Source organism: Neomonachus schauinslandi, chromosome 1 (genome assembly GCF_002201575.2).
Source record: "Neomonachus schauinslandi chromosome 1, ASM220157v2, whole genome shotgun sequence".
NCBI classification, from domain to species: domain Eukaryota; kingdom Metazoa; phylum Chordata; class Mammalia; order Carnivora; family Phocidae; genus Neomonachus; species Neomonachus schauinslandi.
In genome coordinates, this window is record NC_058403.1 from 67,821,042 (window position 1) to 67,848,916 (window position 27,875).

The 27,875-nt window shown below is 42.2% G+C and overlaps 1 protein-coding gene across 1 annotated transcript in view; it reads left to right on the forward strand.

Moving 5' to 3' along the window:
• KALRN (kalirin RhoGEF kinase) overlaps nucleotides 1-27,875 on the forward strand; it is a 276,016-nt gene that overhangs the window by 65,052 nt on the left and 183,089 nt on the right. The window contains 6 exon segments of the mRNA XM_044919773.1: nucleotides 1,193-1,375; nucleotides 2,622-2,740; nucleotides 5,298-5,364; nucleotides 5,940-6,049; nucleotides 20,638-20,707; nucleotides 23,094-23,183. Coding sequence (XP_044775708.1) covers nucleotides 1,193-1,375; nucleotides 2,622-2,740; nucleotides 5,298-5,364; nucleotides 5,940-6,049; nucleotides 20,638-20,707; nucleotides 23,094-23,183 — 639 coding nt within the window.

The following is a 27,875-nucleotide window of genomic DNA, read 5'->3' on the forward strand; positions in this document are numbered from 1 at the left end:
AATCTTAGGATAAAAGATGAGCAAGTGTTTACTTCTTCAAACATCTCCTTGGTTTCCATATCTTACCCAACGTAAGTCCCTCCTCCCCACAGGACCTTTCCTGCCCATGACAACCCACCTTCCTTTTTTTCCTGTTTTAAAATTCCTGCAGTGTTAACTCCACATACTTCTCATGTTGACATTCAATTTCATAATGCCCTGAGTTCTTTAACCACTCTGCATGACAATCTTGTCCCCTCTAGAGATAATAGACTGTTTGGGGAAAATGAGTATCTTTTTCTCTTCTTTTATTTACCCCCCAAGCCTGTCCCCACAGCCCTCTGCACAATGGTGTAGACAGAGTAAGTCTTGAACAAACTCTTGCTGGAAATGAAATTAATCCAATACACATCAAAACTACACCTTACTCAGCCACATAATAGATACTAGCTTCATTAACTCTTCTCTCTCTCTTCTTATCTCTCTCTCTCTCTCTCTAATGGAAACTAAAGACAGGATCCTAGTGGTGAAAGGGACAGATTTTACTCTTAATCTGCTAATTGGGTTTCTTTAGATCCTGGCATGTGCCACCTTAGCTGTTGACAAAGCCTACCTTCAGGCCAGTGCAGTGAAGGGAGAGAACGAGGCACTGTGGTCCAGAAGCCAACAGGCTCTATCATTCACTTACAGGTGGTATGAACTTGGACAAGCCCTAAGCCTCTCTAAGCCTCAGCTTTTTTCATCTATGGTTCAAAGAGATCCACACCACCTCCTTCCACTCACATTTTAGAGATGCTTTAAGACTCAAATGAGTCTCAGATGTGACAACATATTCTGTGACCTGATAAAGGGCTGTATTAATGCACGAGATGCTTAACAGTAATCATGTTGGCTAACATATATTGCTTCCTGAGCTCTTAACGTGAGCACCATGTCCCGGGCACTGTTCTGAGCATTCTACATTGTCTACTCATGAAATGCTCACAACAACCCTATGATGGAGGATTATTATGATCCCTATTTTGCAGATAAAGGAACTGAGGCACAGAGGATTTAAGTAGTTTGTTCAAGACCTCCCAGCTAGTGACAGAGCTGGGCTATAAACCCAGGCAGGCAGTGAGGTATCTGTGGCTGCTGTGAAGAAAAGGGGATGGGAGTGAAAGGCCATGAGAGTAAATGTAATCTAGTAACATGAGACCATCTTTTGGGACAGCAAACAAAGGAGAAGGTGAAGCTTCTGATTCAACTGGCCGATAGCTTTGTGGAAAAAGGCCACATTCATGCCATGGAGATCAGAAAATGGGTGACCACGGTGGACAAGCATTACAGAGACTTCTCCTTGAGGATGGGAAAGTACCGGTACTCCCTGGAGAAAGCGCTAGGCGTCAACACAGAGGTAGGCATGGGCGCTGCCCACCTGGGACACCCTTCCTTCTCGTCTCTCTTGGCACTGCTGCTCTCATTACCATGGAAGAAAGTGGGCTCTCCAGAGCAGTCTTTCTGAGCTCTTGACCCCTAGAACGCTTGCCTTGTGTGATTTTTCTAGTGGAGGGGATGGATCTTGATGAGCCATTGGCCTCCAGCCTCTCATGATTAATGCTAGATAGCAAAACTGGCTGGCTGGGGATGGGGCCCATGGCTACAGAACAGAGTTTTTCTATGTGTAGAGTTAACTGTTGACTTTGAGGACTAAACCCTTTACCTTGGCCTCATCAGTACCATCTTCCACCCAATTATGTTAATTAGCAAATGTTAGGGTCCCCAGTATGTATTACAGTATTCTTTCAAGAGTAAGGGATGCAATTGTGCAAAGGCTATTTGACATTTCAACTGAAAAGAGGTACTATTTGCCAAGAATCAAGGGAAGACTGACTTTTAATCTCTTCTTTGTAATAGAGGTCAGTAACCTCTGAATTAAGAGCTAAATATAGGCTGGCAATTTAATCCTAGGATTTCTAATTCTTAAATCTTTAAATAGGCTGATGCTCTGAAGCAGAACAGACTAGAGAGTGAACTGCTTAAACCACTAAAATTGGGGGAAATAATAACACCTCCCCAAGGCTTTAAACCGTGAGATTTTTTCCTAAAGGTTTCCATCCTATATAAATACAAAACAGTGGTTAAAATAAGCAGAGATGGGCAAATTTAATAATTGTTCTATCATTTAGCTTTCTCTTTCCAAGGGAAGTTCTTGTTTAAATAAAAATATTGGCTTTTATTATTTTCCCTTGACAAATGAAAGTTTTCTTATGTCTATATGTGTTTCTGTTTCACATCTATTTTAATGGTTAATAACCAATTTTAGACTAATTTGTGTATGTGTGTGTACATTTAGATTTAATCAGGACCGAAGTCCTTGGGGAAATATGACACTAATTATTAAATGTGTTTATTGTTTTTCCTTGCCATGGATTTTAGCCCTGACCATTTGACCTGAACATTTTATATCTTTCTTATCTGAAAAAAAAAAAAAATTCCATGAAGAGGAGGACATGTAGGTGGCTGTTTGTGGGATTCCCTGTCTTTACAACCTGCTCCATTGTATCTTCCTCTCTTTTTGCCTTCTACCGCCTCCCCTGACTCTGATAAGTTCCTCTCCCAAGGCATCTCCAAGGTGACCTCTGCAATCTCTCTGTGTGTAGGACAATAAGGACCTGGAGCTGGACATCATCCCAGCAAGCCTTTCAGATCGTGAGGTCAAGCTACGGGACGCCAACCACGAAGTCAATGAAGAGAAGCGGAAGTCAGCCCGGAAGAAAGAGTATGTTTTGGGGAGCTTCTACCCAATTAGCAAGCTCCTCATGACTATGCTTGGTTTTCACTCCTACATGCCCCTTTGGAGAGCTTCATGTGTCCTCATGACCACCCACAGAGGTTGGAATGGACAGACATGATGCTTCCACCCACATTTCACACTAATCAAGAATTATAGAGCGTTGGATAGTGGAAACAATGAACCATGTCCACCTAACAAACCATTTTGTGATTGCTTGGCTTTCTTTGTGTTGGTGTTAGAAAGTTACACATATCCAGAGATCTTTGCAAGGGCTTTATGAAGAATATTTTGACAGATTCCTTTTGGGTAGTACTGGAAAAAATAGTATGTTCTAAAATTAAGAAACCCAATGCAGTTGATCTTATCAAAATAAAGAAGGACCCCAGGATCCCTTGGAGCAGAAGAAACTGAAGCTGTCCTGCAAAGCCTGGAGCTTGTGTTTTATCGAAGGAGTGTATTAGTTTGTTTGGGCTGCTGTAACAAAGTATCACAAATTGGATGGTTTAAACAACAGAAATACAGTGTTTCACAGCTCTGGACACTGGAAGTCTGAGATCAAAGTGTTGGCAGGGCTGATTCCTTCTGAGGGCTGGGAGGGAAGGATGTGTTCCAGGCCTTTCTCCTTACCTTCTAGATGGCTGGCTACAGGTGCACATGGCATTCTCCCTGAATATATACCTATATCCAGATTTCTCCTTTTAATGACACCAGTCACTTTGGAATAGGGGCCTACCCTTTTCCGGTATAATCCAATCTTAACTGTTTACATTTGCAATTGACTAAATAAGGTTACATTCTCAGGTACTAGGAGTTGGGACTTTAACATATGAATGGGGGGGTTGCGGGGCGACACACTTAGGCCTATAACAGGGAGGGAAATAAAGAGACCATACTTGGCCAAATCTTCCTGCTACACTCTCTCTGGGACACCAAATAGCCAGAGGATGGAAAAGGACAGGTGGAAAAGAAAACGAAATGGGGTAGAGGGTAATGGAGCTGAATTATGAAGAAGGCAGGTTAAACTGCAGGAAGCAGATGGAGAAAAAAGGACAGGGTAGAAGAATACCAGAAACCCAAGGCAAGGAAGCCAAAGACAACTTTTCAAAGCACGTCAGATTATGTCCCTTCCGATTTTCCTTCTTTTCTTGTCTACCAAGCACCTGCAATGTGTAAGAAACTTTGCTTATGTGATCTTATTTAATCCTTGCAGCAACCCGTGTGGTCAGCTGTTTCCTAAGTAAGGAGTCTGAGGTTTGGAGAAGCCAGTCCTACTTCCAATAACTGACAAAATAATAATTCAGCTCCTATTTGTCTGACTTCAAGGCTCACACCCTTTCCACTCTTCCAATAGAGTAAGAATAGTAAAAGAGTGGCTAACGAACTCCTGCAAAGGGGAATTTTTTTGAATCAGTACTTTAATATTAACGGAAAGGCCATTGCTAGAACAATGGATTGCTTTAAGGAAAATTCTACAAAGACAAAGGCCTGGGAAAAGATGCTGCCCATTTTCATATTTCTTGTGAGATTTCCAACAGAGGACACTTTGGGGCTAATCATTCTCAAAATTTTCATGTGAAGATGAAGACACCTGCAAGTAGGGGTTTTCATTATGAGCTACCATGAAAAACTGACATAGCCTAAGATAAATGTATAAATCTCTATGTTGGGTCAATTAGATATTACTGCATCACATGCCAGCTAAGAAGCACCCTTTCTAAGAAAAATCTGTGAAAGAAAGCAAATGCAGTTGGTACACCACAGTGAAGCCATGCGTCATCAGTGTAATAACTGCCTGAGAACATCGTGTTGTTCAGGGGCCCAAGAGGAAGGGAGCCCTCTCCTTGCAGCCCTTTCCGTTAGGAGAGACTGAAGAGTAGTCACAACATCGTTAACTTGTGCTCTGCTTGTGATCGCACGCTCCGCTTCCCGGGCACCAGTTTGGATTGTAAGCGAGCCTGGGTGGAAATAGTGCCAAAGCGCACAGGTGGTCTAGGCCAGGAGTCAGCAAACTATAGCCCACAGGCCAAATCTGACCCCCCCACCTGTTTCATAGAGTCTGTAAGGGAAAAAGTATTTTTTATATTTTTCAATTTTTTTTCAATGGTTGAAAAAATAGCAGAAGAAAAATATTTTGCGATGTAAAAATGAGATGAAGCTCTTTTGTGTCCATAAATAAAGTTTTATTGGAACACAGCCACACTTTCTTAGTTTTTACATATTGTCCATGGCTCCTTTCACATTACAACAGCAAAGTGGAGTGGTTGTGACAGAGACTTAATGGCCCACGAGTATTTACTGTCTAGCTCTTTACAGACAAAGTTTGCTACCCACCAGTCTCCGCGGTGGTGTCTTGAGTATCTGTGCCTGGCTTTTAAAACCTGGCTTAACTGATGGTTCTGCAAAGCATTTTGGCAAAAGTCAGCAGTTCTGTTGAACAGAAATCATCATTCTGGGAGCTGCAAGAGAAAAGCAGGAAGCTGAGAGTCAAGCTATAAGGTATTATATCTCGAACCAACTAAAAGTCTGTTTGTTTTCTTCCTAGATTCATTATGGCTGAATTGCTGCAGACGGAGAAGGCTTATGTAAGGGACTTACATGAGTGCTTAGAGGTAAGTCTTGCAGTAATCAGTGCACAGCTGTATTAGAAAAATGACAGCCTTGCCAGCGTCAGTCCTTGAGAAAAGCTCAGTGCTCTTTGTCTTCTCCCAGGGCTTCACAGATAAAAGCCAACAGAGGAAATCTTTCTCCCAGAGTCAGTAGTAATTGCATGGGAGTTTAAAATGCTTTTGAAAAGAAACTTTTCTCAGACTGGAGCTGGACCCAGCAAAAACGTACAGAAGGCTTGAATTCAAAATAAAAACCATGACATAGTCAATGAACTTAAGTTGAGTGTGCAAATCTACCCCCCTCCCCCACCCGACACACTCTAACACACACATTTAATAAATAAGAGGAATGTGGAGTTTGTGCTTTGCTGAAGTTCAGGACGTGAGTTTCTCTGGCAACAGTTGAAGATAATGGAACATTTGGGATTTCTTTCTTCCCGTTCTGTGTATTTACCATCTCATTTTTTTACACTCCACATGCAAGCCCAGTCTGAGCCTACCCTTCCAGCATGAAGACCTGTTTATTTTGTCTGCATTTTGTAGTTCTTGCCCATGATGAAGCTGTTGCTGTCTTATAGACATACCTGTGGGAAATGACCAGCGGCGTGGAGGAGATCCCCCCTGGGATCCTTAATAAAGAGCACATCATCTTTGGCAACATCCAGGAGATCTACGATTTTCATAACAAGTAGGTGGTGGAGGATTTCTCCAGAACATACTTAGGGCCATGAATACCCATCATCAGGGCTTCCCAACGAGTGGATCAAAGCTGATTGGTAAATCTACCTGGTAAATTTTCTAAGTCAGTTGCTCAGACTTTTTTCTCACTCATCCCTCTTTCTCCACAATTGTCCAAAGTCACTCGTAGAGAGTGAGGTTGAGTATTCAGCAGTGTCTGTCCTCAGTTCTCCTTAGGGACCTAACTGGCAACACCTTCATATCCAATCAGAATGATAACCAAGCTCTGAGGAACTAAGAGTCTCTTCAGTAAAACTGTAGGAAATTCTGACACTAGAATTCATCTAAGGCTAATCATTCTGCCCTATGGGCCTTGGGTTTCAAATTCTATTGTTTTTGTTTTTGTTTTCAACCTAAATACTTCCCCTATTCCCCAGCTACTTCATCATCCCCACCCTCAACCAAAACAAAAACATATGTAAATATGTAGCTAGGTAATCAAAATACCTAATGGAACACATTTCTTGACAGCTTATGGAAAAAGGGAACATCAATCGGCCCTCTATGTTTTGTTGAGATGAGTAGAACCATAGAGCCCTAAAGCCTCACAATTCATTTTGTCCAGCTCCCAATTTAAGGATCTTTTCGACAGCATACTAAACATGTTCCATTGTTAACAGAGTCAGCAAGAACACTGGTTGGTTAGTTACACAGCCAATTAATGGAAATAACTCAGTTTTCAAAATACAAAGAGAGGGAATCTGAAGACCCAGGAGTAGTATTGATATAAAGTCCTAGAGTTCTCTCGGGACCCTGTCGCAGAAAGGGGCCAAGAGGTAGAGATTCAGTGTTGTAGGATACAGTTCAGGGGAAGTCCTACAGTCGGACCCATCGAGGCATTTACTGAGATAAAACTGCCAGCCCCAAGGGTTCCTGGTGAGACCCTGTGTATGGGGGAGGCAGAACTCTTAGAACAGCGCTCTCCGATAAGCTCTCTGCACTGATGGAAATGTTCCATGTCTGTGCTGCTCAGTCCAGGAGCCACAGGACATGCGTGGCCATTCAACACTTGAAATGGGACCTGTGCTGCTAAGAACCGAATTTTTAATTTTATTCAATTTAATAAATTTAGATGGCAAGTGGCTATGAGAGTGGACAGCCCAGCTGTAGAAAATAAGACCTCAGTATGGCCCTTGGCTAGGAATGACTGAGAGCAAGCCAGAGTTTGGTATAAAATGATCCTGGGCTCTAAAAGGTCTAAATAAGACGTGGAGACCCACTCTTCTCTTACCGACTCCTGATGATTAATACCCTCTTGTGTCATCAAATGGCATCAGTTTTAAAAGAACAAAATGTGACAGCTTCCCTGACATCTTAACCTTGTCAGATGATGAAACCAGTAATTTCTAGGGGAGAAAAAAACCTTCTGATTTTCTGGAGTACCTAATAAAAGTTTCCAGTCCTTTTTTTTTTTTTTTTTTTAATCACAGATTTTAGCACTCTCCATTTGGTTTGTCTGGAAATCTCCAGACTTAGAAATAGTCTCTCCTCATGGCTCTTTAATAAGATCCCAGTAAAGCCATTCTTGACCACTGATCCCCAGTTCTGTCCTCTGAGTCCCACTCAGCATCATCCCATCTCCCCCAGGGTATCTGAGAAGACGTTGGATTGGTAAGCAGTAAGGCAGGGTGCTTTACTTTTTTGATTTATGATCTCTGGGATTTAGTCAACAAGTCTCACTTTCCCCGTATTCTTACCAAAATGAGTAAGTGTAGAAGTCTAGAGATCAGGGGCGCCTGGGTGGCTCAGTTGGTTAAGCAACTGCCTTCGGCTCAGGTCATGATCCTGGAGTCCCGGGATCAAGTCCCGCATCGGGCTACCTGCTCAGCGGGGAGTCTGCTTCTCCCTCTCCCGCTCCCCCCTCTTGTGCTCTCTCTCTCTCACTCTCTCTCTCAAATTAATAAATAAAATCTTTAAAAAAAAAATTAAAAAAAAAAAAAAGAAGTCTAGAGATCACAGCATGTACTTCCTGGGAGGCCTACTTTTGCCAAATCAATGTATAAGGGAAAAGAATATTTATGTCAAAATGGACCAATTGTAACAAAATATCTACCTCTTACACTCATTTCATGATATCACTCTAATAAGCCACAGTAAGCAGTTTGGTAGTTTTTAAACAGCTGAAATAGCTACCAGTTGCAAAGTATAGTTCTAAGAAGCCCTTACAAAAAAAAAAAAAGTCAAGTTAAACCATATGGAAGGCTACATTCTGTAGAGGAATAATTTAATTATCAAGAACACAGCTACCCAGCAAATGTTACCTATTTATAACATTATAGAGAAACAAGAAGAAAATAAAAACCAGCCTCTGAACAGCCAAAAGAGATATCACAAAGATAAAGTTCTTATCTTTTCACAGAAGGACCTTTCTATCCTTCCTAACAGCTACCTTACCTCTAGTTAAATTGTTTAACAATCTTGTTAGATGATAAGATCATTTCTAAGACCATAGCAACTTAGATGCAGTAAATCAATGTCACGAACTTGAGCAAGTAGTTTGATATTACCAGCATAAAGTAAAAGAAGACAGATAGGGCGCCTGGGTGGCTCAGTTGGTTAAGCGACTGCCTTCGGCTCAGGTCATGATCCTGGAGTCCCAGGATCGAGTCCCGCATCGGGCTCCCTGCTCAGCAGGGAGTCTGCTTCTCCCTCTGACCCTCCTCCCTCTCATGCTCTCTGTCTCTCATTCTCTCTCTCTCAAATAAATAAATAAAATCTTTAAAAAAAAAAAAAAAAGAAGACAGATAAACTGCAAAAAAAAAAAGGGCAGAAGAACACCCGCAATCCCAGTGGTCAAGGGCTACTCAGTATCGATGCCAATGATCCTTTATCCCAATATAGAGGCCCAACACAGCCACTGTTTTATGATATAGCATAATAACTGATATTAGTAATAACCTGAATAATTAGTATATTCTACATTAAAAAGAAGGGAGTTCTGCAATGCATATAGGAAGCTCTCCACCAAAAAAAATTAATGTTTTAAATTATTCACAACCTTAGGGAACATCCAAGAAAATGAAGCTGTGTATTAATAATCTACAGGATCTAGAAGCTAAGACTTTTCTCATAGTATGTGCTTTATCCTTATGCCGTTACAAATTTCGATTAATTGAAAAAAGCGTAACACCTCTAAAATCTCTAATAAATAGGAGAGGAAAAGGCAAGGAAGGCCACTCTGAAATACAGCATATGGAAACTCCATGAAAGACTCATGTCTTTTACTGCATAACCCCGGCACCCAGTGCACTTCAAGTCAATATTTGTTGGGTGGGTATTTGATGGATGGATGGACGAATGGACACACAGACTAAAAACAGAATTACAGTTTGCAGACTTAGGGGCTAGTGCCATTGAAGTCATAATTGAGTCTTCTGTTTGTGAAAGTCTCAAGATAGGGAAAACCATTAGGTATGATTTTTTCCCCCATCACTACCAGAACCTTAACAATTATAATTATAACCTTAATTGCAAAATAATATCTGAATGAAGGAGTTTCCTCGGGGCTTTTATATGAATTTTAGTGTTTTTTTTAATTTGTGTGTAGTTGGCACATCATGTTACATTAGTTTCAGGTGTGCAACATGCTGATTTGACGGGTTTATATATTATGCTATGCTGACCACAAGCCTAGCTACCATCTGTCACCACACAACACAATTACAATGTCATTGACCCTATTTCTTATGCTGTGCCTTTCGTGCCTATGATTTATGCATTCCACAATGGGAAGCCTGTAGCTCCCCCTTCTCTTCACCCATTTTGCCCATGTCCCCATACCCCTCCATCTGGCAATCATCAGTTTGTTCTCTGTATTTACAGTTCTGATTCTGGTTTTTGTTGTTTATTCATTTTTTTTTCAGATTCCACATATGAGTAAAATCATATGGTATTTGTCTTTCTCCATCTAACTTATTTCATTTAGCATAATATCCTCTAGGTCTATCCATGTTGCCACAAAACAGTCTCATCTTTTTTTTACAGCTGTGTAATATTTCTGTGTGTGTGTGTGTGTGTGTGTGAATACACCACGTCTTCCTTATCCATTCATCTACTGATAGACTCTTAGGTCACTTCCTGATCTTGGCTATTGTAAATAATGCTACAATAAGCATAGGGGTGCATATATATTTTCCAACTAGTATTTTCATTTTCTTTGGGTAAAGACTCAGTGGTGGAATTATTAGGTCATATGGTATTTCTATTTTTAATTTTTTGAGGAACCTCCATATGATTTTCCATATTGGCTACACCAATTTATATTCCCACCAATAGTGCACAGGGGTTCCTTTTTCTCCAAATCCTCACCAACAATTGTTATTTCTCCTCTTTTTTAATTTTTTTTTTTTTGATTTTTTTTTTTTTATTTATTTATTTGCGAGAGAGACAATGAGAGACAGAGCGCATGAGAGGGAGGAGGGTCAGAGGGAGAAGCAGACTCCCCGCCAAGCAGGGAGCCCGATGCGGGACTCGATCCTGGGACTCCAGGATCATGACCTGAGCCGAAGGCAGTCGCTCAACCAACTGAGCCACTCAGGCGCCCCTCTCCTCTTTTTTAAAAAAAAATTTTTATTTATTTATTTGAGATAGAGAGTGAGAGAGAGAGCGTGAGCGGAGGGCAGAGGGAAAGGGAGAAGCAGGCTCCCCACTGAGCAGGGAGCTCGATGTGGGGCTTGATCCCAGGACCCTGGGACCATGACCTGAGTTGAAGGCAAACGCTTAACCGACTGAGCCACCCAGGTGCCCCTCCTCTTTTTTTATCTTAGCCATTCTGACAGGTGTAAGGTGATATCTCATTGTGGTTTTGATTTATATTTCCCTGATGATCAGTGATATTGAACACCTTATCATGTTGTCTGTTGGCCATCTCTATGTCTTCTTCAGAAAATATCTATTCAGGTCCTCTGCCTATTTTTTTTATTGGATTGTTGGGGGGGGGTGTTGAGTTGTATAAATTCTTTATATGTTTTGGATACAAACTTCCTGGGAGCTTCTTAATGGGAGGACCATAAAAAGAGTCTAAACATCTGTTTGCTTTTCAGGAATACTTATGAAATAGTCACTTTTTAACCTGAAAATATCCAAAGGTTCTTTTTAACCCCAATTATTTGCATCTTTACGAAGTTACTGTTAAGTGCTACTTAACAGCAAACACACTTCTCTCATTTCTAGTGCACAGCTCGGTTTATCTGCTTATACTCCAGAGAGTGAGAGAAGGAGGAAGGGAGGGAGGGAAGAGGATTATAAGGCTGAGAGATTGAGATTGACACTACCTGGATGACACAATTAGCTGAGTCACTAGGAAATTATTACCTAGACCAAGGGGGTTATGGTGAATATATTACATTTCTCAGCTAGTTAGCATTGATCTTTTAAATGGTGTCACTTTGAAAATTGACAACCAGGATTAGTTGTGTGTGTGTGTGAGAGAGAGAGAGAGATCTTTCTCAAGGACCCCTGTCTATACAGATATTGAACGGAGAAATTCTCAAGCACCAAAATTTCTATAAAGAAGAGCAATTCAACATGTAGAACTTACTACCTACAAGTGGTGGTTTTAACTGAAGTTAGAGGTTTGAGTGGAATGATACTCAGTTTTTACCCTCCGCTCTTCCCATTTTCATACTACGTCTCCTCTTTATAGAATCACGAAGATAATGAAACTTAGATACACAAGATCTAAATCCATTTCTGTTGTATTTTGCTAAGCATTCCAGGAGCACTCTGATAAGATGCATATTCCGTAAATAGATCCCCCAAACAGTAATGGGGGTTTTTTTTTAAATAGTCTCCCCACTTGGACTAATCTACAACTTGTGATTGAAAAAAAAATTTATTCACTTTCAGTTTGCCTTGATGATTAGATTTTCAGCTTCGGTAAGAACAGGTGTTTAAAATGCTTATCACCTTTTGTTAAATCTGAACTTTATTTTTTGCTTTTCAGTTATTTTTATATTATTTGCATGTGAGTCCGAGCAATAACATTTTTATAAAATCTCTGCTGTCAGGGCTCAGAGGGTCTTCCTCACCACCAAGTACAGCCATCTCCATTTACAGATAAGGACATTGAGGCCCAGAGAGGAGCCAGTGACTTACCCAGGGGTGGGACACGCTCCCCCCATTAAAGATTAGGCATAGATTCTTAGGGTTTGTGCTCTCTCCCCTTCCCCCACTCCATAGACCACCAACCGGGACTGCCAATGCTGGTTGGTTTAATTCATATCTAACCAGTTTCTCTGTGGATCCCCAAGTTTGAGGCACACTTCAACCCATTTCTTCCACAGGTATGTCATCCAGGTCCCACACCCTTACAATAATTGCCTGAAATAGGTCATTTTTCAGCAGGGGTTGGAAAGGCAAGTCAAGGACCAAACACCAGAACCAGCTATCCCTCCTATACACTTCTTCCCTGCAGTCTTGGCCAGAAGCTTAGATTTGGCCTTGGCCACCCCACACTGCACTCCCAGCCTGGTGTTCCTGGGCTCGAAGCTGAGGGAGAAGGGCCAGACCTATGTGGGGCTAAGCTGGGCACACCGAGCAGGCCAGGGTCAGCCTACCAGGATATGAGGTAGCCAGGGTCAGCCAACAGCAGAGGGTGTGTGCAGCAGGGCAGGCAAGAGCTGGGGGAAGTGATGGGAAATGCCTGGGAACCACTGGACCAGGCCCACATTGCCAGCATCTTCCCAGAGTTCCTTCTTGGGCCAGCCCTGGGCTAGTGTGGAGGTGGGGCTGGTATCCAGTGATGAATCAAACCCAGGCTCTCTGCCCCCTGAGTCCTGGGGATTATCATTATAGGTACTTGTGTTCAGGGGGTGGAAAGCACAAATGCAGTTAAAAGCAGCAAAGAAAATGGCCTCAGTTGGAAAAATAGAAAAGGCTTCACAGAAGGGAGGGCATTTGAGATGGGATTTAAGTAACTGGTAGGGTTTCTATAGCCAGTGATGGCTCCCTTAATGATGGAGGGAAGTTTGAACAAAGGCCTTTCTGGGGAGGAGAGTGGCCAGGCCTAGCAAGGAGTCTGGGAGAGGCCACAGGGAGGAGTTTGTGAGTCAGTCTCAACCCTGGGTCAGGGGTGGGGCGAGGTCCGGTCATCACACCCCCCAGCTCAATGGTGTCTTGTCACCTGTGAGACTGATGCGGAGGAAGGGGGAGATGGAGGGTGGAGGTAGTTGGGGTCAGAAATGGTGGTGGGGGGAGGCACAGCAGAAGGGAGGGGAGAGAGTGAGGGGAGAGAGAAGGATCAAATACCTAGCTAGAGGAGAAGTGCGGGAGAACAGTGACGTAGGTGGATAACAAGGGGAAGAAGAGGGAGAGGGCAGAAGTAGTCAGGGAGGCTGGAGAGGAGGAGACAGAAGGGAAGTTAGGGGGCGGGGGCAGAGATGGATAGAGACCCAGACCTCTCTAGGGCTACCATCCTATTTTGTTTTTGGGGTTTTTTTTAAGATTTTAATTTATTTGTCAGAGAGAGAGAGAGCACAAGCAGGGGGAGCATCAGGCAGAGGGAGAAGCAGGCTCCCTGCTGAGCAAGGAGCTTGATGTGGGGCTCAATCCCAGGACCCTGGGATCATCACCTGAGCCGAAGGTAGTTGCTTAACTGACTGCGCTACCCAGGCATCCCTACCATCCTATTTTGGATGGGAAAACCAGCAAGATGTTTGTTAAACATTTTTTTTTTAAAGATTTTATTTATTTATTTGAGAGAGAGAGAGTGAGAGACAGAGAGCATGAGAGGGGGGAGGGTCAGAGGGAGAAGCAGACTCCCTGCCGAGCAGGGAGCCAGATGCGGGACTCGATCCCGGGACTCCAGGATCATGACCTGAGCCGAAGGCAGTCGCTTAACCAACTGAGCCACCCAGGCGCCCTGTTAAACATTTTTTTTTATCATGAGCCAAAGAAAAAGATTATACAGTATGTTCTGAGACGCACATGCTAATATATAATAGGGAAACTAGGTTTTTCAAAATAACATCCTCACTATGTGTGATACATTCTGATGTTTTGGGTTAGGTTCTGTTTCTCTTTCTCCTTCGCCTTTTTTAATGCTGGTTTCCACCCCCTAAATTAATACAAGCCCTGGAAACAGTTGGGTCAAGCTGCAGCTACAAGGAGAGGAGCTGGCACCACCCAGTGGTGAGGGAACGGATGTGCAGCCTACAGCTGGGTCTGCGGAACACACAGCCAGGCCACACTGCTTTCTCCTTTGCCTCTCCTCTCGCTTCCCAACACACACCCTTGCTTAAAATATGCCTGTCCTCTTCTCCCCTCCAAGTGCCCTTGGTATTAGTTTTATCCCATTTACAGAAATCACAGAATTACAAAATATAAAAGCCTGGAAAAAACCTTTAAAGATAATCTAGTTCTGTTCTCCTCCCTCGTATTATAGGCCCTGGAGCTTACAAAGGTTTGTGACCTGCCCAAGCCTGTTGGTAGCACAGCCAAAGATTTCAGGTCTTCATAACTCCCTATTACATCACACGGTCATTTTCTTAATATTCAAACGTCAGGGTAAGAGGAAGGGAAAGACCTGCTGTGGTTTTTCTTGGGCCCTAAACCCATACCTTCAGGGACAACTGCAGGTCTGACCCAACCCATCGGAAGGGCCCTATAAAAATTGACCTGTGGCTTTGTTGTTGGTGATGGTTTTTTCAGGAAGCTGCCAACATTGGTGCTGGTTACAGGTACTGGAGTATACCCAAGACAAGACAAAGTCTAAATATTTATTTGGATGTAGCAAAGTCATGTTAATTTTGGCTGTACACACTAACGGCTTAGCATCCATGCCTAGTTGCTGAACAGCACATTAATGGAAATGAATAACATTAAATGTGAGGCTAATTTCTTTATATTTATTTTAACATTAAACCTGTTACATATCTATGCAGGTACTTTTTGGTTCATCAGATCACACAAGTTAAACACAATTAGGAGGTATTAGCAAAACATATTCAACAGGTAGCAGTACTGCAAGGTAAACTGCTTCTTGAGGCTGGGGCCTGAGGGTGGGAAATAGGCTGAGTAGATGTCCAGCCCTGTACACATCTCCCCTCCACCTCTAATCTAGGCTGAAGTTCCTGGTGTGGATGAAGGGACAGAGAAATATGACTCTCGGGGCTCAGCCTAGGTGATCAAACTTGACTGCAGCCCTTCCATGAACAATCCCACACCTTCCCTGGAGTGCACGTGACTCTCCTGGGTTTCATAGCTGTCCCAGCCCTTGCACTCTAGAGCCTCTTACGTGCTAGACTCTGAATCTGTCTGGTCACAAGTGGATTCTTTAGAAATGATGTCTAGCTCCACTTGTATGAAAACAGTAACCCAGCCCTGCTTTGATAAGGAGACAATGCCCTGGACTTACCTGCAAAGCAGTGAGCCCGAGAGCTCTCTCCTCACCCTACCTTCAGCTTTATTTACTCATGTATCCTCCTCATTGTGCTTTTCCTCCTCCTTGCCACAGCCCCTAACTTCATTTCCCTTCTCACCACCTCTGTCATTCTAACAAATGCACACGCATGAGAGTCATGAACATGCACACACACACACACACACACACACAAGATCATCAAATACATTTCACTTTAAATACAGACCGCACCCCTAATGTAAAGGGCCATCTGCTGGACCACAATGTGAGACCTTCCGTGAAGGATATGCTTCTCCAGAAGCAGTGAGACCATAGACCAAATTCACCTTTGTAGAAAATAACAAAATCAGAATGACTCAAGGTACATCTGGAATGGTGCTGTTTCCATAGTACTTAATCACAAACCTCAGAAAGCTTTTCTATCAGTGAATGCTACAGGTTTCATTTCCCAAGATTCTGTACAAAGCCAGAGGGAGGCATTTTCCTCAGAAAGTAACCGCACAAAAATTGCATCATGGTAATTTAGTAGAGTAATGACTTTGCTTAGATTTTGACATTTCTTTAAAAGTTTTATTCACTTCAAAAAGAACCCTAGACATTCACATAAACACTTAAACTACTTGCTCTGCTTCTTCTCTCATGATTCATTACATATAATTATTGAAATGGTGAGGACCAAGATGTTGCTATAGAAGAGCCGACGTGGAATATTCCATCATCTGTGGAGAGTGTTGTGACCTCTCGTGCTTTAATTTAAACTCACCATGTCTATTTGAAGTAGATGGAACGATATGGATCAGAGTTGCATAATCTGTCATCTTCATAAGCTTTAAATTAAAAAGCAAAATAGAGTTTAATATTGCCACTTGCCTTCAACAATCACATTGAGATGGTGCTGGATGTCTTACTCAAAGTCAGGAATTGATATGCCCAGCACAAGATAGTTTTTCTAAGTTTTAGATTTTTTTATTAAAAAATTAAATCATACAGAGTCATTATAGGATCTGCCAACTAGAAGCACAGTGGAATCTGAGGCACTTGCCTTCAAATGCTGGCCTATGGACCGATGCAGTAGACTTACCCAGGGAGATTTTCTGATCAATGCAGAGACTCAGATCCAAACCTCAGAGGACAGTGCCCAGCCAGGTGTGGGAACCACCCGCTAGGGTTTTCCAGGAGTGTTCCTTGAGACAAAGTCTGATACTGCCCCCCAAAACTTACAAAGAAGTTTGGGAAGCATTGCACACTGTATCTACTTCGGAGACTTATCATGCCCCTCATCATTTTATAGGATTTTAGGAGCCCTGCAGTAAAGAGAGCAGCTCAGCCCAGCATTTCCCAAACTTAAAGTTTTGTAACTTTTCCAGGATATGTTTTAGGGGAAGGTAATCTACTATAGATTTTCCAACAGGGGCTCCCCTAGCAGAGAGTTCCCTAGGAATGAGTCTCCAGGAATGGAGGAAAGTGTGCAATATGTATGTTTATCAGAGTATGAGTTTATTAAGATTAGGAAGTATGGGTCCTAAAAAACTAATGTTTATTTAGAGTCTACTGTATGCTAGGCACTGGGGTGGGCTCTTTACCCACATGGATTAATTAAATCCTCACAACAACCCCACGAGGTTGTTATTCAAAGGTGAGGAAAATGTGGCTTTGGAAGAGCCCCCTCACAACTGTAAGAGGAAACTCTGATTCTTTAACTTCTGCTTGGCTGTGGGAAGAAAGGAAAGTGAGACACAGGATCAGTAGAAGGGTGAGCTAGTGGCCGTTGCTGCTAAAACCTTCATTTTCCAGAAAGGCATTCATTACAGAAATAATATTCTATCCATTTAATTCATTTTATGGTGCTTTTATTTCTTGAGAATTTTCAAACTGAGCATCCTCCCATAGGTTTTTTGATAGCTACTATCACAGAAAGTAATGGTATTGCTCTATTTAGATAGTCAAGATTTTAAAGAAAATTCCTAGCACTGTCTTCAGCATCTAGATCAATTATCAGTTCTATTGGGATAATTACCACTGTTTGTTTAAAGTTAACCTTAAACACTGACCATGGGTCCTAAGTCAAGGAAAGAGGGAAATGCTCCCTGAATTGTCTCCTCCTGTATGGAATGTCATGATCTGACTGTTTTATTGTTGATTTGATCACCCTAAAGTAGAAGGGCATAAATACCACAGGAGTCTGAGCTGAGCTGAGCTGGAGTGAGATCCTGAGATGGGGAAGCAGAGGTCTTCCACAAGCTGAGACGGTTTATCCCAACTGCCAGGGGCTTTTAGATTCTCCCATTTCTCCCCTCTGTCTCTGCTCTCTCCTACGTCCTTCCTTCTTTAAAGCCTCTCATTTTCTTTCACCAATCCTTGTCCTAGAATAGCCCATCAGATTTTCTCCCCTGTCACCACGCTATTCCAGTCCCCACCCCAGGCCCTGTTCAGGCCATCATGGCATTCATTGTCTTCATTGAGATTTATATTGAGTGACCACATAAACACCTTCTGGAAAACTACTTCTGAAGATGTTGTATATTATTTAGTGTTTCTTATGAAGAAGGACCACATAATAAATGCCTTTTAGAATTCAGTGATGAGGTGATATGGTGGAGAAGCAGATTGCTTCTCTCTCTCTCTGTTTTTTTTTTTTAAAGATTTTATTTATTTATTTGAGCAAGAGAGAGCATAAGCAGGGAGGGAGAGCCTGATGGAGAGGGAGAAGCAGACTCCCCGCTGAGCAGGGGGCCCAATATGGGGCTCAATCCCAAGACCCTGGGATCATGATCCAAGCCAAAGGCAGACACCTAACTGACTGGGCCACCCAGGGGCCCCCAGACTGCTTCTCTTGCAGCAAAAACAGGATATTTCCTTTTGGGCCTGGAAAAAAATTTGATCCTCAATCACAGCATTATATAATATTTTCTCCTATTTTATTTCTGTTTTAGAAGTCATATTAAATACATGTATGTCACCTGCAGTTCTTCTAAAAGTAGTAGGAAATAGGACACCTTATTGATTTTCGAGCACTGCATATTTGTATTTCGAAAGCCCAAATTGCATTATAATTACTTCCGTTCCATGATTTAAATCAGGATGCTCTAAAATTCACATGTTAGCGAAAGGATGATTATCATTAAATGGGTACTGCTATAAGAGTCCTCCAAAATTTTTAAGTGACTTTTTCTTATTACAACAGCAATGCTCATTTATTATAGAAAAATTTGCATTACAGGTGGACAAAAAATTATATCACTGTGATCCCACCAGTCATTCGTATTATAGCCTTCCAAATATGACTAAAACTAAAAACATCTTCCTATGTTATTGATGGGGGGAACACAAATAACACCTATGCAGAACCCATAACTAACTGTAATTATAAGATACTGCCAGAATGCTTAGACAATAGGAGCCCGGCAGAGTAGGTCAAATCAATAAAATTTATTTTTTTCAAAGATAGAAGTAAGTAATGCGGTGATTCAGAACTGCTTTATATCTTTTAATTTAATTTTTGAATTAATTTTAAAAATCAAACTTAAATTTAAAAATATAGATTGAGAAGTCCAACCCACCACTATCTTTATCCACCCTATTTCTTTACTTGGTTTCCTATGGGAATGACCTTTTTTTTAAAAACCACCATATCAAAGTATGATTGGCATGTAAGAAGCTGTACATATTAAATATATTAAAACTTGATGAGTTTAGGGATGAGTGTATAACCATGAAGCTATCACCATCATCAAGGCTATGGACATATCCATCACCTCCCAAAGTTTCCTCCCATTATTATTATTATTATTATTATTATTACTATTATTATTATTTAAGAACACCTAACGTAACATCTCGCGTCTAAGCAGACTTTAAGTGTACAACACAATATTGTTAGCTGTAGGTACTATGATGCTGTATAGTGGATCTCACAACTTACCTTTTATAACTGACATTGTACCCTTTGACCATTAGTTTCTTGGGGTGGAAATAAGAATACATATTCCGTACTTAGATAAAAGGCGGCATATTATATACATTCTTCCACACCTTGCATTTTTTCACTTAACAGCCTGCCCTGGAGATCCTTCATATGAAAACACAGAAAGCCTTGTCATTTTTTTTTCATAGCTGTGTAATATCCAGTTCTGTGGATATACCAGTTACTTTGTCACCTACAGGCCACCATTTACTATCATGAACAGTACCACCATGAATGCACATGTTTACATCATCTTATACATATGTAAATTAAAATATATAGGAAATTTTCCAGGATTAAAGTTGCAGAAATACAAGATAAGTACATTTTTAAAATTTTGGTAGATATTGTCACATTGCACTTTGTAAAGATTACATCTTCCATTTCCATCAGTATGTTTCCCCGTAGCATTGTAATTATTTTTTATTTTAAAACCTCTGCATGATTGTTAAAAAGCAAATTCCATTCCAGTGATGCTGGCTTTTTAGAGCTTGTATTCTCTGAGCTCAGACCAATTGCTTAACATATTAATTTGAAGTTGGTTTAGTCAACCCTTCATTACTTCTTCACACAGATAGGAGCCAAGGGCATGGATATCCACAATGGCAGATGATTCTGTAGTAATTCAGTTCAGCTTTCAACTATATTGTGACGTTTCCCCCATTGAGTTTTCTTTCCTAATGATGTCTGCATTCAGAAACAGTAACTCGGAGTTTTTAGCACAGAGTAACTACTGGGAGAAGAAGGAGGCCAAGAATTGGAAAGAAGTGTTTGCAGGATTCAAAACATTTCCACTTCATCTCTGGGATCATAAATGATATTTATTTCATTCTTTTTGATATCTATTCTATATATTTTTTAACTGTTACAATGTGTTCAGATTACTTGTATAAAAAATAGATTCATAGTTGCAGTTACAGTGAAAGCCCCAACACAAGTATAATATTTAATTGCTTTTCAGCCTGAGAAATATAAATTCCCTAAGGGAAACAATACAATTTTAAGTAGCACTAATTAATCAGTTAATATAAATTGTAATGAAATAAGTTCTAATATATTTAAAGCCACTCCTCACCATGTATCACTTAGAGAGTGGAGAAGCCATGTGTAAATAATGGAGAGTGTATGGGGTTGTGTTGGCCTCGGTATAATCTGGGTGGGGAGGGAGGCAGTATGCAGGGATGTCTGATCCAGCTTTTCTCTTCCCTTGCAGCATCTTCCTCAAAGAGTTGGAGAAGTATGAGCAGCTGCCTGAGGATGTGGGACACTGCTTTGTTACCTGGGTAACTGACCTGAAATCCCTCTTCTCCCACTGTGCCATGCTTTCCAGGAGTGCAGATGGTATCAGATGGCATCACTATTCGGTGCCTGAGCTGAGGAATGGTGTCACTGACATTCTAACACAGGACCAGGGATTCTCGGGAGGCAGCAGAAGTAGATCTGAGAGAAGCAGTCCATCCCCAAGGAGCAGAGTCCTCCTTGGGAAAAGTCCTTAGACATTGTGTCCAAACTCCACGTTAAGTTCTCAGAGACCTTTCTAAAATTGAGACATCAGGAGAGTAGAATAATGCCACCACCCTTGATAGAGGTACTACTCCAGTTCTATGCACTGGTTTTGTTCTGTTTGTTTTTACAGGATAAGGATTGGGGAATTAGACCTTTAGGAATCTGCCAAATAATTGGTCACATTTTCTTCCTTAATAGAGAAGAACAGATTCCATGGGTATCCATCCCAGTTCTGACCTACAAAATTCATGTCTAATCATTTTCTTTCCTGGTGCTGTTGTCATGGGCCAAGTAAATGGGCTGAATGTACCAGGTTCTGATTATATAAATGGAAACCTTAGTCTTTATTAGCATCTCCACGCCATGTTATTTTGAGCTCAGATTTGTGGTAGTACAAACATCTCCAGGGAGGTCCACCTGTGATACTAAATGCATCTAAACGTAGAACTCCTTCTAGGAGTTCTTTTTAATAATTATCATAATTTCCACTCAAAATGGGCTACTTTTCAAAATGTGTTCATGATTCAGAGAGTTTATGCTCTCAACAGCCTATGGACTAAGTAGGGCTATGGTTATGCTGTATATTTTATAGGGGAAAACACTTCAGCTGACCTAGAAGGTTGACTAGTCCACTGACATGTAGTAAATATCATAGCCAGTCCCACAACTTATGACCTAAGTTGTTTGTTTTTTTACATGAAACCTTAACATTTTCTTCCTGGCATATTCTCATTTCTTAAGGAGTCTTAGATTGCCATCTTATTTGTGTTAATACATTTTTCTACCTCTAAATACATGAGCCCATGCACAGTTCATATTAATGCTGATAAACAATTTACGATACCTTGCATAGCCAATGTAGAGAAAAAACAAGTGAAGGGTTTTTTTTGTGTTTTTTTTTTTACATCTTGTTTCATACAATTTGTGGATCTGCCTAACAATCAACTGTAAGTATGATTTATCAGCGTGTCTTAGGGATGATAAATGCCTCCCACGTAGTATATAAACCCTAAAATTGGTTTCAGAAAACCTTCAATGATTGCATAAACTATGCACATTTTGCCAAGAATTATCCCAAGGTGACTTCCTTAAATCTCATAATCTTCACATAGGAGGGTAGAAGGAGTTGTTTTAGTGTATTGAAAGGCAATGGTTATGACCAGGAAGCCTGAAGTCAGCTGGCCTGGGCTCTGCCACTTTCTAGCCGTGGGAATTTAAGGTTACTTAACCAGCCTGTGCCACAGTTTTCACATCTGTAAAATGGGGATGATAGTAATAGAGCTCACTACATAGGGTTCTCAGGAGAATCAGGTGAGTTAATATGTATGAAAAGCAGTTGGAAAAGTGCTGGCATGGATGAGTCCTATGAGAATTAACACATATCTGGGTGGCTTCCTCAGAAGAGGACATCCCAAGTGTTCTGTGGGCACCAACACTGACAGCATTTCACAAATGGGAAAGGTACTGGGTGGCCAGAATACACACACCTTTCCCAGGAGTAAGGACACGTAGCACTAACCCAGAGGGTCCCAAGAGAGACAAGAAATGAATTTTCACCAAGCTCAAGGTTCTTGGCTTGAAGTAAAAATCTGCTTAGGACTCATCGTTCAGGCCCTTCCCCAGAGGGTCACCTTACTTTTCTTTCCCCGCATCGTTGCTTCTCAGAAGTTGGAGATGACAGCATCGTCGCTTGGTGTGTCCTACAAACTACCCCCACAGAGACCTTTGGAGTACGAGCAGATCTACCTTGGAGGGCACACTTCATTTTCATTCTCCGGGTTTTGTTTTTAGTGCAAATGCTGTCATTTCTCAAGAGGGGAAGCACAATTGTAGGTCATCCAAAAAAGGGGTAATGTCTAAATAAATTCCAGCCAGCTTCAAAACACATTATGCAAATTGGTTTTTCTAATTCTTTCTAACGCAGACTGGTATCAATAAGCTCACTTTCAGCAAGCTTTCTCCACCTGCACGTAGGAGAAAAGCATCCCAAAGTTTGGGAGGGGAACATGGGCCAGATAAGCCCAGAACACTTGCCACAGATAATCCTGGGCCGCAGGATATCTGAGAGCTTAACCGCACAGCCCTTGCTGGGCCTTTCATGCCCAGTCAACAGAAGGGAGCAGCGGATGGATGCTTACCTATGATTGCCTTTGTTCTTTTTAGGCAGACAAATTTCAGATGTACGTCACCTACTGTAAAAACAAGCCTGATTCCAATCAGCTGATCCTGGAGCACGCAGGCACCTTCTTTGATGTAAGCCATAGTTTTCCATTCTTGAGCCATGGATGAGCAGGTGGAAATGTTTCTCTACTTTGGGGAAAATGAGTTTTTATCCTTTATTGCTCACTGTTCTTTGGCCACCCAAACCTCTTTCTCATGGATAAAGCATGGAGCCAAGCAAAAGCAGTGTTTGTCTTTTGGTTTTCCCCACCCCATCTCAAGTGCTGGGGTCTTAGACAAGGCACATTTGCCTTCCACGCCTCAACACCAAACTGAGCTAGCCATAAATCCCATGTGTAGAGGAGATCAGTGATAACACAGGGGTTAAGATGCTGCATTTCTGCTTCATGCACAGCTCCCTCGAACACAGGGGTTCTCAAAGTGTGGTCCCCAGACCAGCCACATCAACGTCACCTGAGAACTTGGTAGAAATTTGGACCCTCCCTGCACCCAGGTCCTATTGAATCAGAATCTCCAGGGCTAAAGCCCAGCAATCTGAGTGTTAAGAAGCCTCCAGTGACTGGTGCCCACTCAGGTCTGAGAAGCACTACTTGACCGCAGTTGTCTCAACCTTGACTATACATTCGAATTCCCTGGGAAGCTTTGAAAAATGCTGACTCCTGGGTACTGCCCCTGTGATTCTGGTATGATTGGCTTGGGTTTGGCCTGGACTTTGAGAGTTTTAAAAGTTTCCAGGTGAGAGTAAGCACAGCCAGGGCTGAGCACTTTGTGCTGTAATGGAAGCCAAGCGAAGTGGGCACTGATGGGCCTTGCCATCTCCAGAGTGAACAGAATCAAGAGGGTCAATGCAGGATACAAGGGAAGAAAAAGGAGAAGAAATGAGGGGGGACAAGGAAGTTCAGGGAGAGAGTGACTGTAGCAGTGATGGTCACTATGCTAGTCCTATCAGAAACAACAACAGCATGAAATTCAGAACTTTTTCATGTTTATCGGTCCGTCTTTCTGCCTACCTGCTTTCCATCTCTCCCGTAAATATTTGAGTATTTCCTGTAGGGAAGATGGTGTACTGGGCACCTTGGGGAATGCAGACATTTAAATGTTATTCCCATATTCAAGTCTACAAAATTAAACCTCTGAGCACCTTTTTAGCCTGGCACTGCCATAGCAGAAATGATTCCACGAGAGTCTTGTTGCTCCATGAAGGAATGACCCTTGAATGGGAGGGAGCCAGACAAGAAAAAACCTACATGACTTTTTAAAATGAAGCGTTAATAGAGAAATGGTCCTGAGTGTCCCAAATTGGAATTTTTTTGAGGTTAGATATGACAGAAAATTCAAGAAAAGCACTTCTTTAACTTGGTATCAGAATTTATTGGATATCATATTGGATGTTCTATTACCACTGTTACCTTTGTTAATAATGTATTTTGCTTAAGATGTTATTCATCAACAGTAGCCAAAAAGGTCTTTGTGAAGTTTTAAATGCACTGCATCCTGTCTTCCACTTAGCATTTTTCTGAACATACTCACCTTGTGCTCTGAGCATGCCTCAGACTCTTCCACTTCCTCACCTTTGTTCCCAGTGTTCTCTGTCTTACCCCTCTGTGTGTGTCCTCTGGGTATGTGTACACACACACACACACACACACAGAGCCAGTCTTCAGAATTCTTTCTATCCTTTAAAGGTCAAATATTTCCTGCATGAATCCTTCCCTCTCTCTAGGCATTGTTATACTTTGTATCTGTCTTATGGTATTTGTAACAGTTTGCCTTTTGGCAGGTTAACAATGTACCCTTCTATTTCGCACACCTCCTCCCACCTATGGTCCCCTTGAGGTTGGCTGATGATTTGCCTGGCTCATTTTGTACACATCATAATGTACAGTCCTATATTCATCATATCCCTGTTTCTAGCCAATTTCTAGACTTTGACTAGTTAGATATCCCCCAAATTTTGCACCCTATCCCTTCCCCCACACACACACTTCCAATGTAGTGACGGATGAGCCGCTGGAAACCAGAGAAAACAGTCCACTAGGTAGGAGTCCCTAGAGCTCAGCATAGAGAGGTGGGAAGGGAGAGCAGTAAACCCTCCTGATTGTTCCCAGAGCTTTCCAGAATGCATAATGTTTGTACCTTTTCCCATTCCATCAGAAAGTGTTCCCTAAGTTCTACGTATGGAAAATATCTGCTCTAGGCCCTCGTTCTATAAAAGAGACAAGCCCTTCATTAGGCGGTCTTTTAGTATCCATTACTGTGAACAGTACACAGAAAGTGAAGCTCCAGAAAGGGGCGCACATTCCCATGATCCAGAATTTTCTAGCTCCAATGCAAGAGCTGTGAGGCATGGTGTTGGTTGCTCTGGTGACTAGTGAGCATGGGTCGGCTGCCCTAGCCGCCGGAGGCAGGACCTTCCTCGCTGCCCCACATGCAGCCTCTTCCCATGGCTGGCGGAGAGGGAGGGCCATCAGGTGTGTTACCGCCGGGGCTGTCTTGCCAGAGCCCCCAGGGAAACTCACCATGTTCCTTTGCCCAGAGAGTCACGCTGCCCGCCGTATTGCCCGTCATCCGTGGACAAGTCCTGCTGTAACTGCACACCTCTAGCGAAGAGGCAGATGACTGAGAAAGTTGCTACTTTCTGGGATAGTTGGCAGGAATTCGATCATTGTTTTAATTCCTCTTCACCCTCCTCCAAGGCCGCATAGCAAGTCCTATCTTGGGTGACTTTAAAGTGCTTCCTGTATTCCTCCAGTGCTTTGTCCTCACTGACCCTAGCTCAGGGCAAGCCTGTGTTACACACCTAGAGATAGAGATAGATACAGCTATAGCTATTGATTATACGTGTACTTAAAGTGAACAAGCTCAAGGTTTTCATATATTCACAGATAGGCGCAACCATCTCCACAGCCAATTGTAGGACTTTTTCATCACCTCAGAAAGCAACCCCACACCCTTTAGCTATCACCCCCACCTCATCCTCCCATCTGTTCCTTAGCCCGAAGCAACCAATGATCTATTTTCTATCTCTATAGATTTACCTATTTCAGACATGTCACAGGAATGGAATCATGTAATATGTGTTCTTTTGTGACTTTTTTCACCAGCATAATGCTCTCAGGCCCCATGTATGTTATAGCATGTGTCAGCACTACCCTCCTTTTTATGGCCCGATAATATTCCATCGTGTAGGTGTACCACGTCGTATATTTCCATTCATCAGTTGGTGGACATTTGGGTTGTATCCCCTTTTTCATCATTATTGATAATACTGCTATAAACATTGTATCTAAGTTTTTGTAAGGTCATATGTTTTCATTTCTCTTGGGCATATACCTAGGAGTAGAATTGCTAGATCACATGGCAACTCTATGTTTGCACCCTTGGGATTTTTCAATAACCTCCTAACGGGTCTCTCTGCCTCTATTTTCCAACCTCCACCCTTGCTATGAGGCTTATATGACTCTCTGAAAGAGTGCTTTCACCATGTTTTTTCTTCTATTTAAGATCTACAATACTTTACCATTAAGAAGCTCACCACCAAAATCCTGATTGTTTTCATCTAGCTCAACCCCATCCATGACCTAAATACACTTTGCTTATCTAACTGTATTTTTCATTTTTTCTGGATTCTAGGTGTGCATCCTCTGTACCATTTTGCATGGTCCCCATTATCATCTAAATACACAAAGATTATTTCCTGTGGACTTCTTAAATATGTTTTCCATTTATAGAATGCCATTCATCCAGCTTTGCTCTTCTCCACTTCCCCTCCTTCCCCACCTATCTTCTAAACCTCAGTGGAAGACTTTATCTCTCCTAAACCCTCCGCCACTCCTGGCCCAGCCATTCCTCTCTGTTCTCGCCGGGAATACCTTCCATCTCCTTTGTTGCTACTTTATGTGTGTGAGTGTTCTCAGCGGCCTGGGGTGGAAGGTTTTTGAGGCAGGGAACCACATGGACCCTTCACTACCCTTTCACAGCACCTACACCTTGGGGAGTGGAAGATCATTTTGGAGGTAGGATAGAGAATGGACTAAAAAGGGGCTAGAGGCACAAATAGCAGCTGGAGGTCACGGCTGTAGCCTGAGTGTGAACAGGGTGGAGAGGAAAGACCTGTGGCCAGGGATAACACAAGTTAAACAACTAACAGTGACCCCATGGTTGCCAGCCCAAGAGATCTGAAGAACGAGGGAGGTGCTGTGGATCACCAGGAATAAGTTGTAGGGAATGCAGAGGTGATTACATGTTGGGGTGGGTTTAAGTTGGAGAGAAGGGGGTGGAAAGGAGATACCCCTTGTGCTGTTGTAAGGGGATAAAGACTCAGGAGCCATCAGCGTAGACCTCCCAGCCCTGCTCTCTGCCTCCCCTTGTTCTCATCGTCCTGCTATCCCCCGTGATTGCTTCTGCTCTGGGTTTATTGCCTTTTACTTGTGCTCCACCACCTCTCCTTTACCCTTCTGTCTGTTACTTAACTCCTCACTTCCTTTTTCCACTTTTATCCTTCCCCTGTTCTTCTTCATTTCCATTTCTGTCACACAAATCTGCTTTCCCTCCCCTTTTGCCATCTCTTCTTTTCTCTATTTATACATTCATCTTGGTCTCTGTTGTTTCTCTCTCCAGCAAAGAACAGTTCCTCATAACTGTCTACCCTTTTTCTTCTTCTTTCTTCTCACCTTGCCTACTTCCTCCCCCCCCCCCCCCCACACACACACAAACGCACGCACGCATGCACACCCGTGCCCCTCTGTGCATAATGGCGCCTGT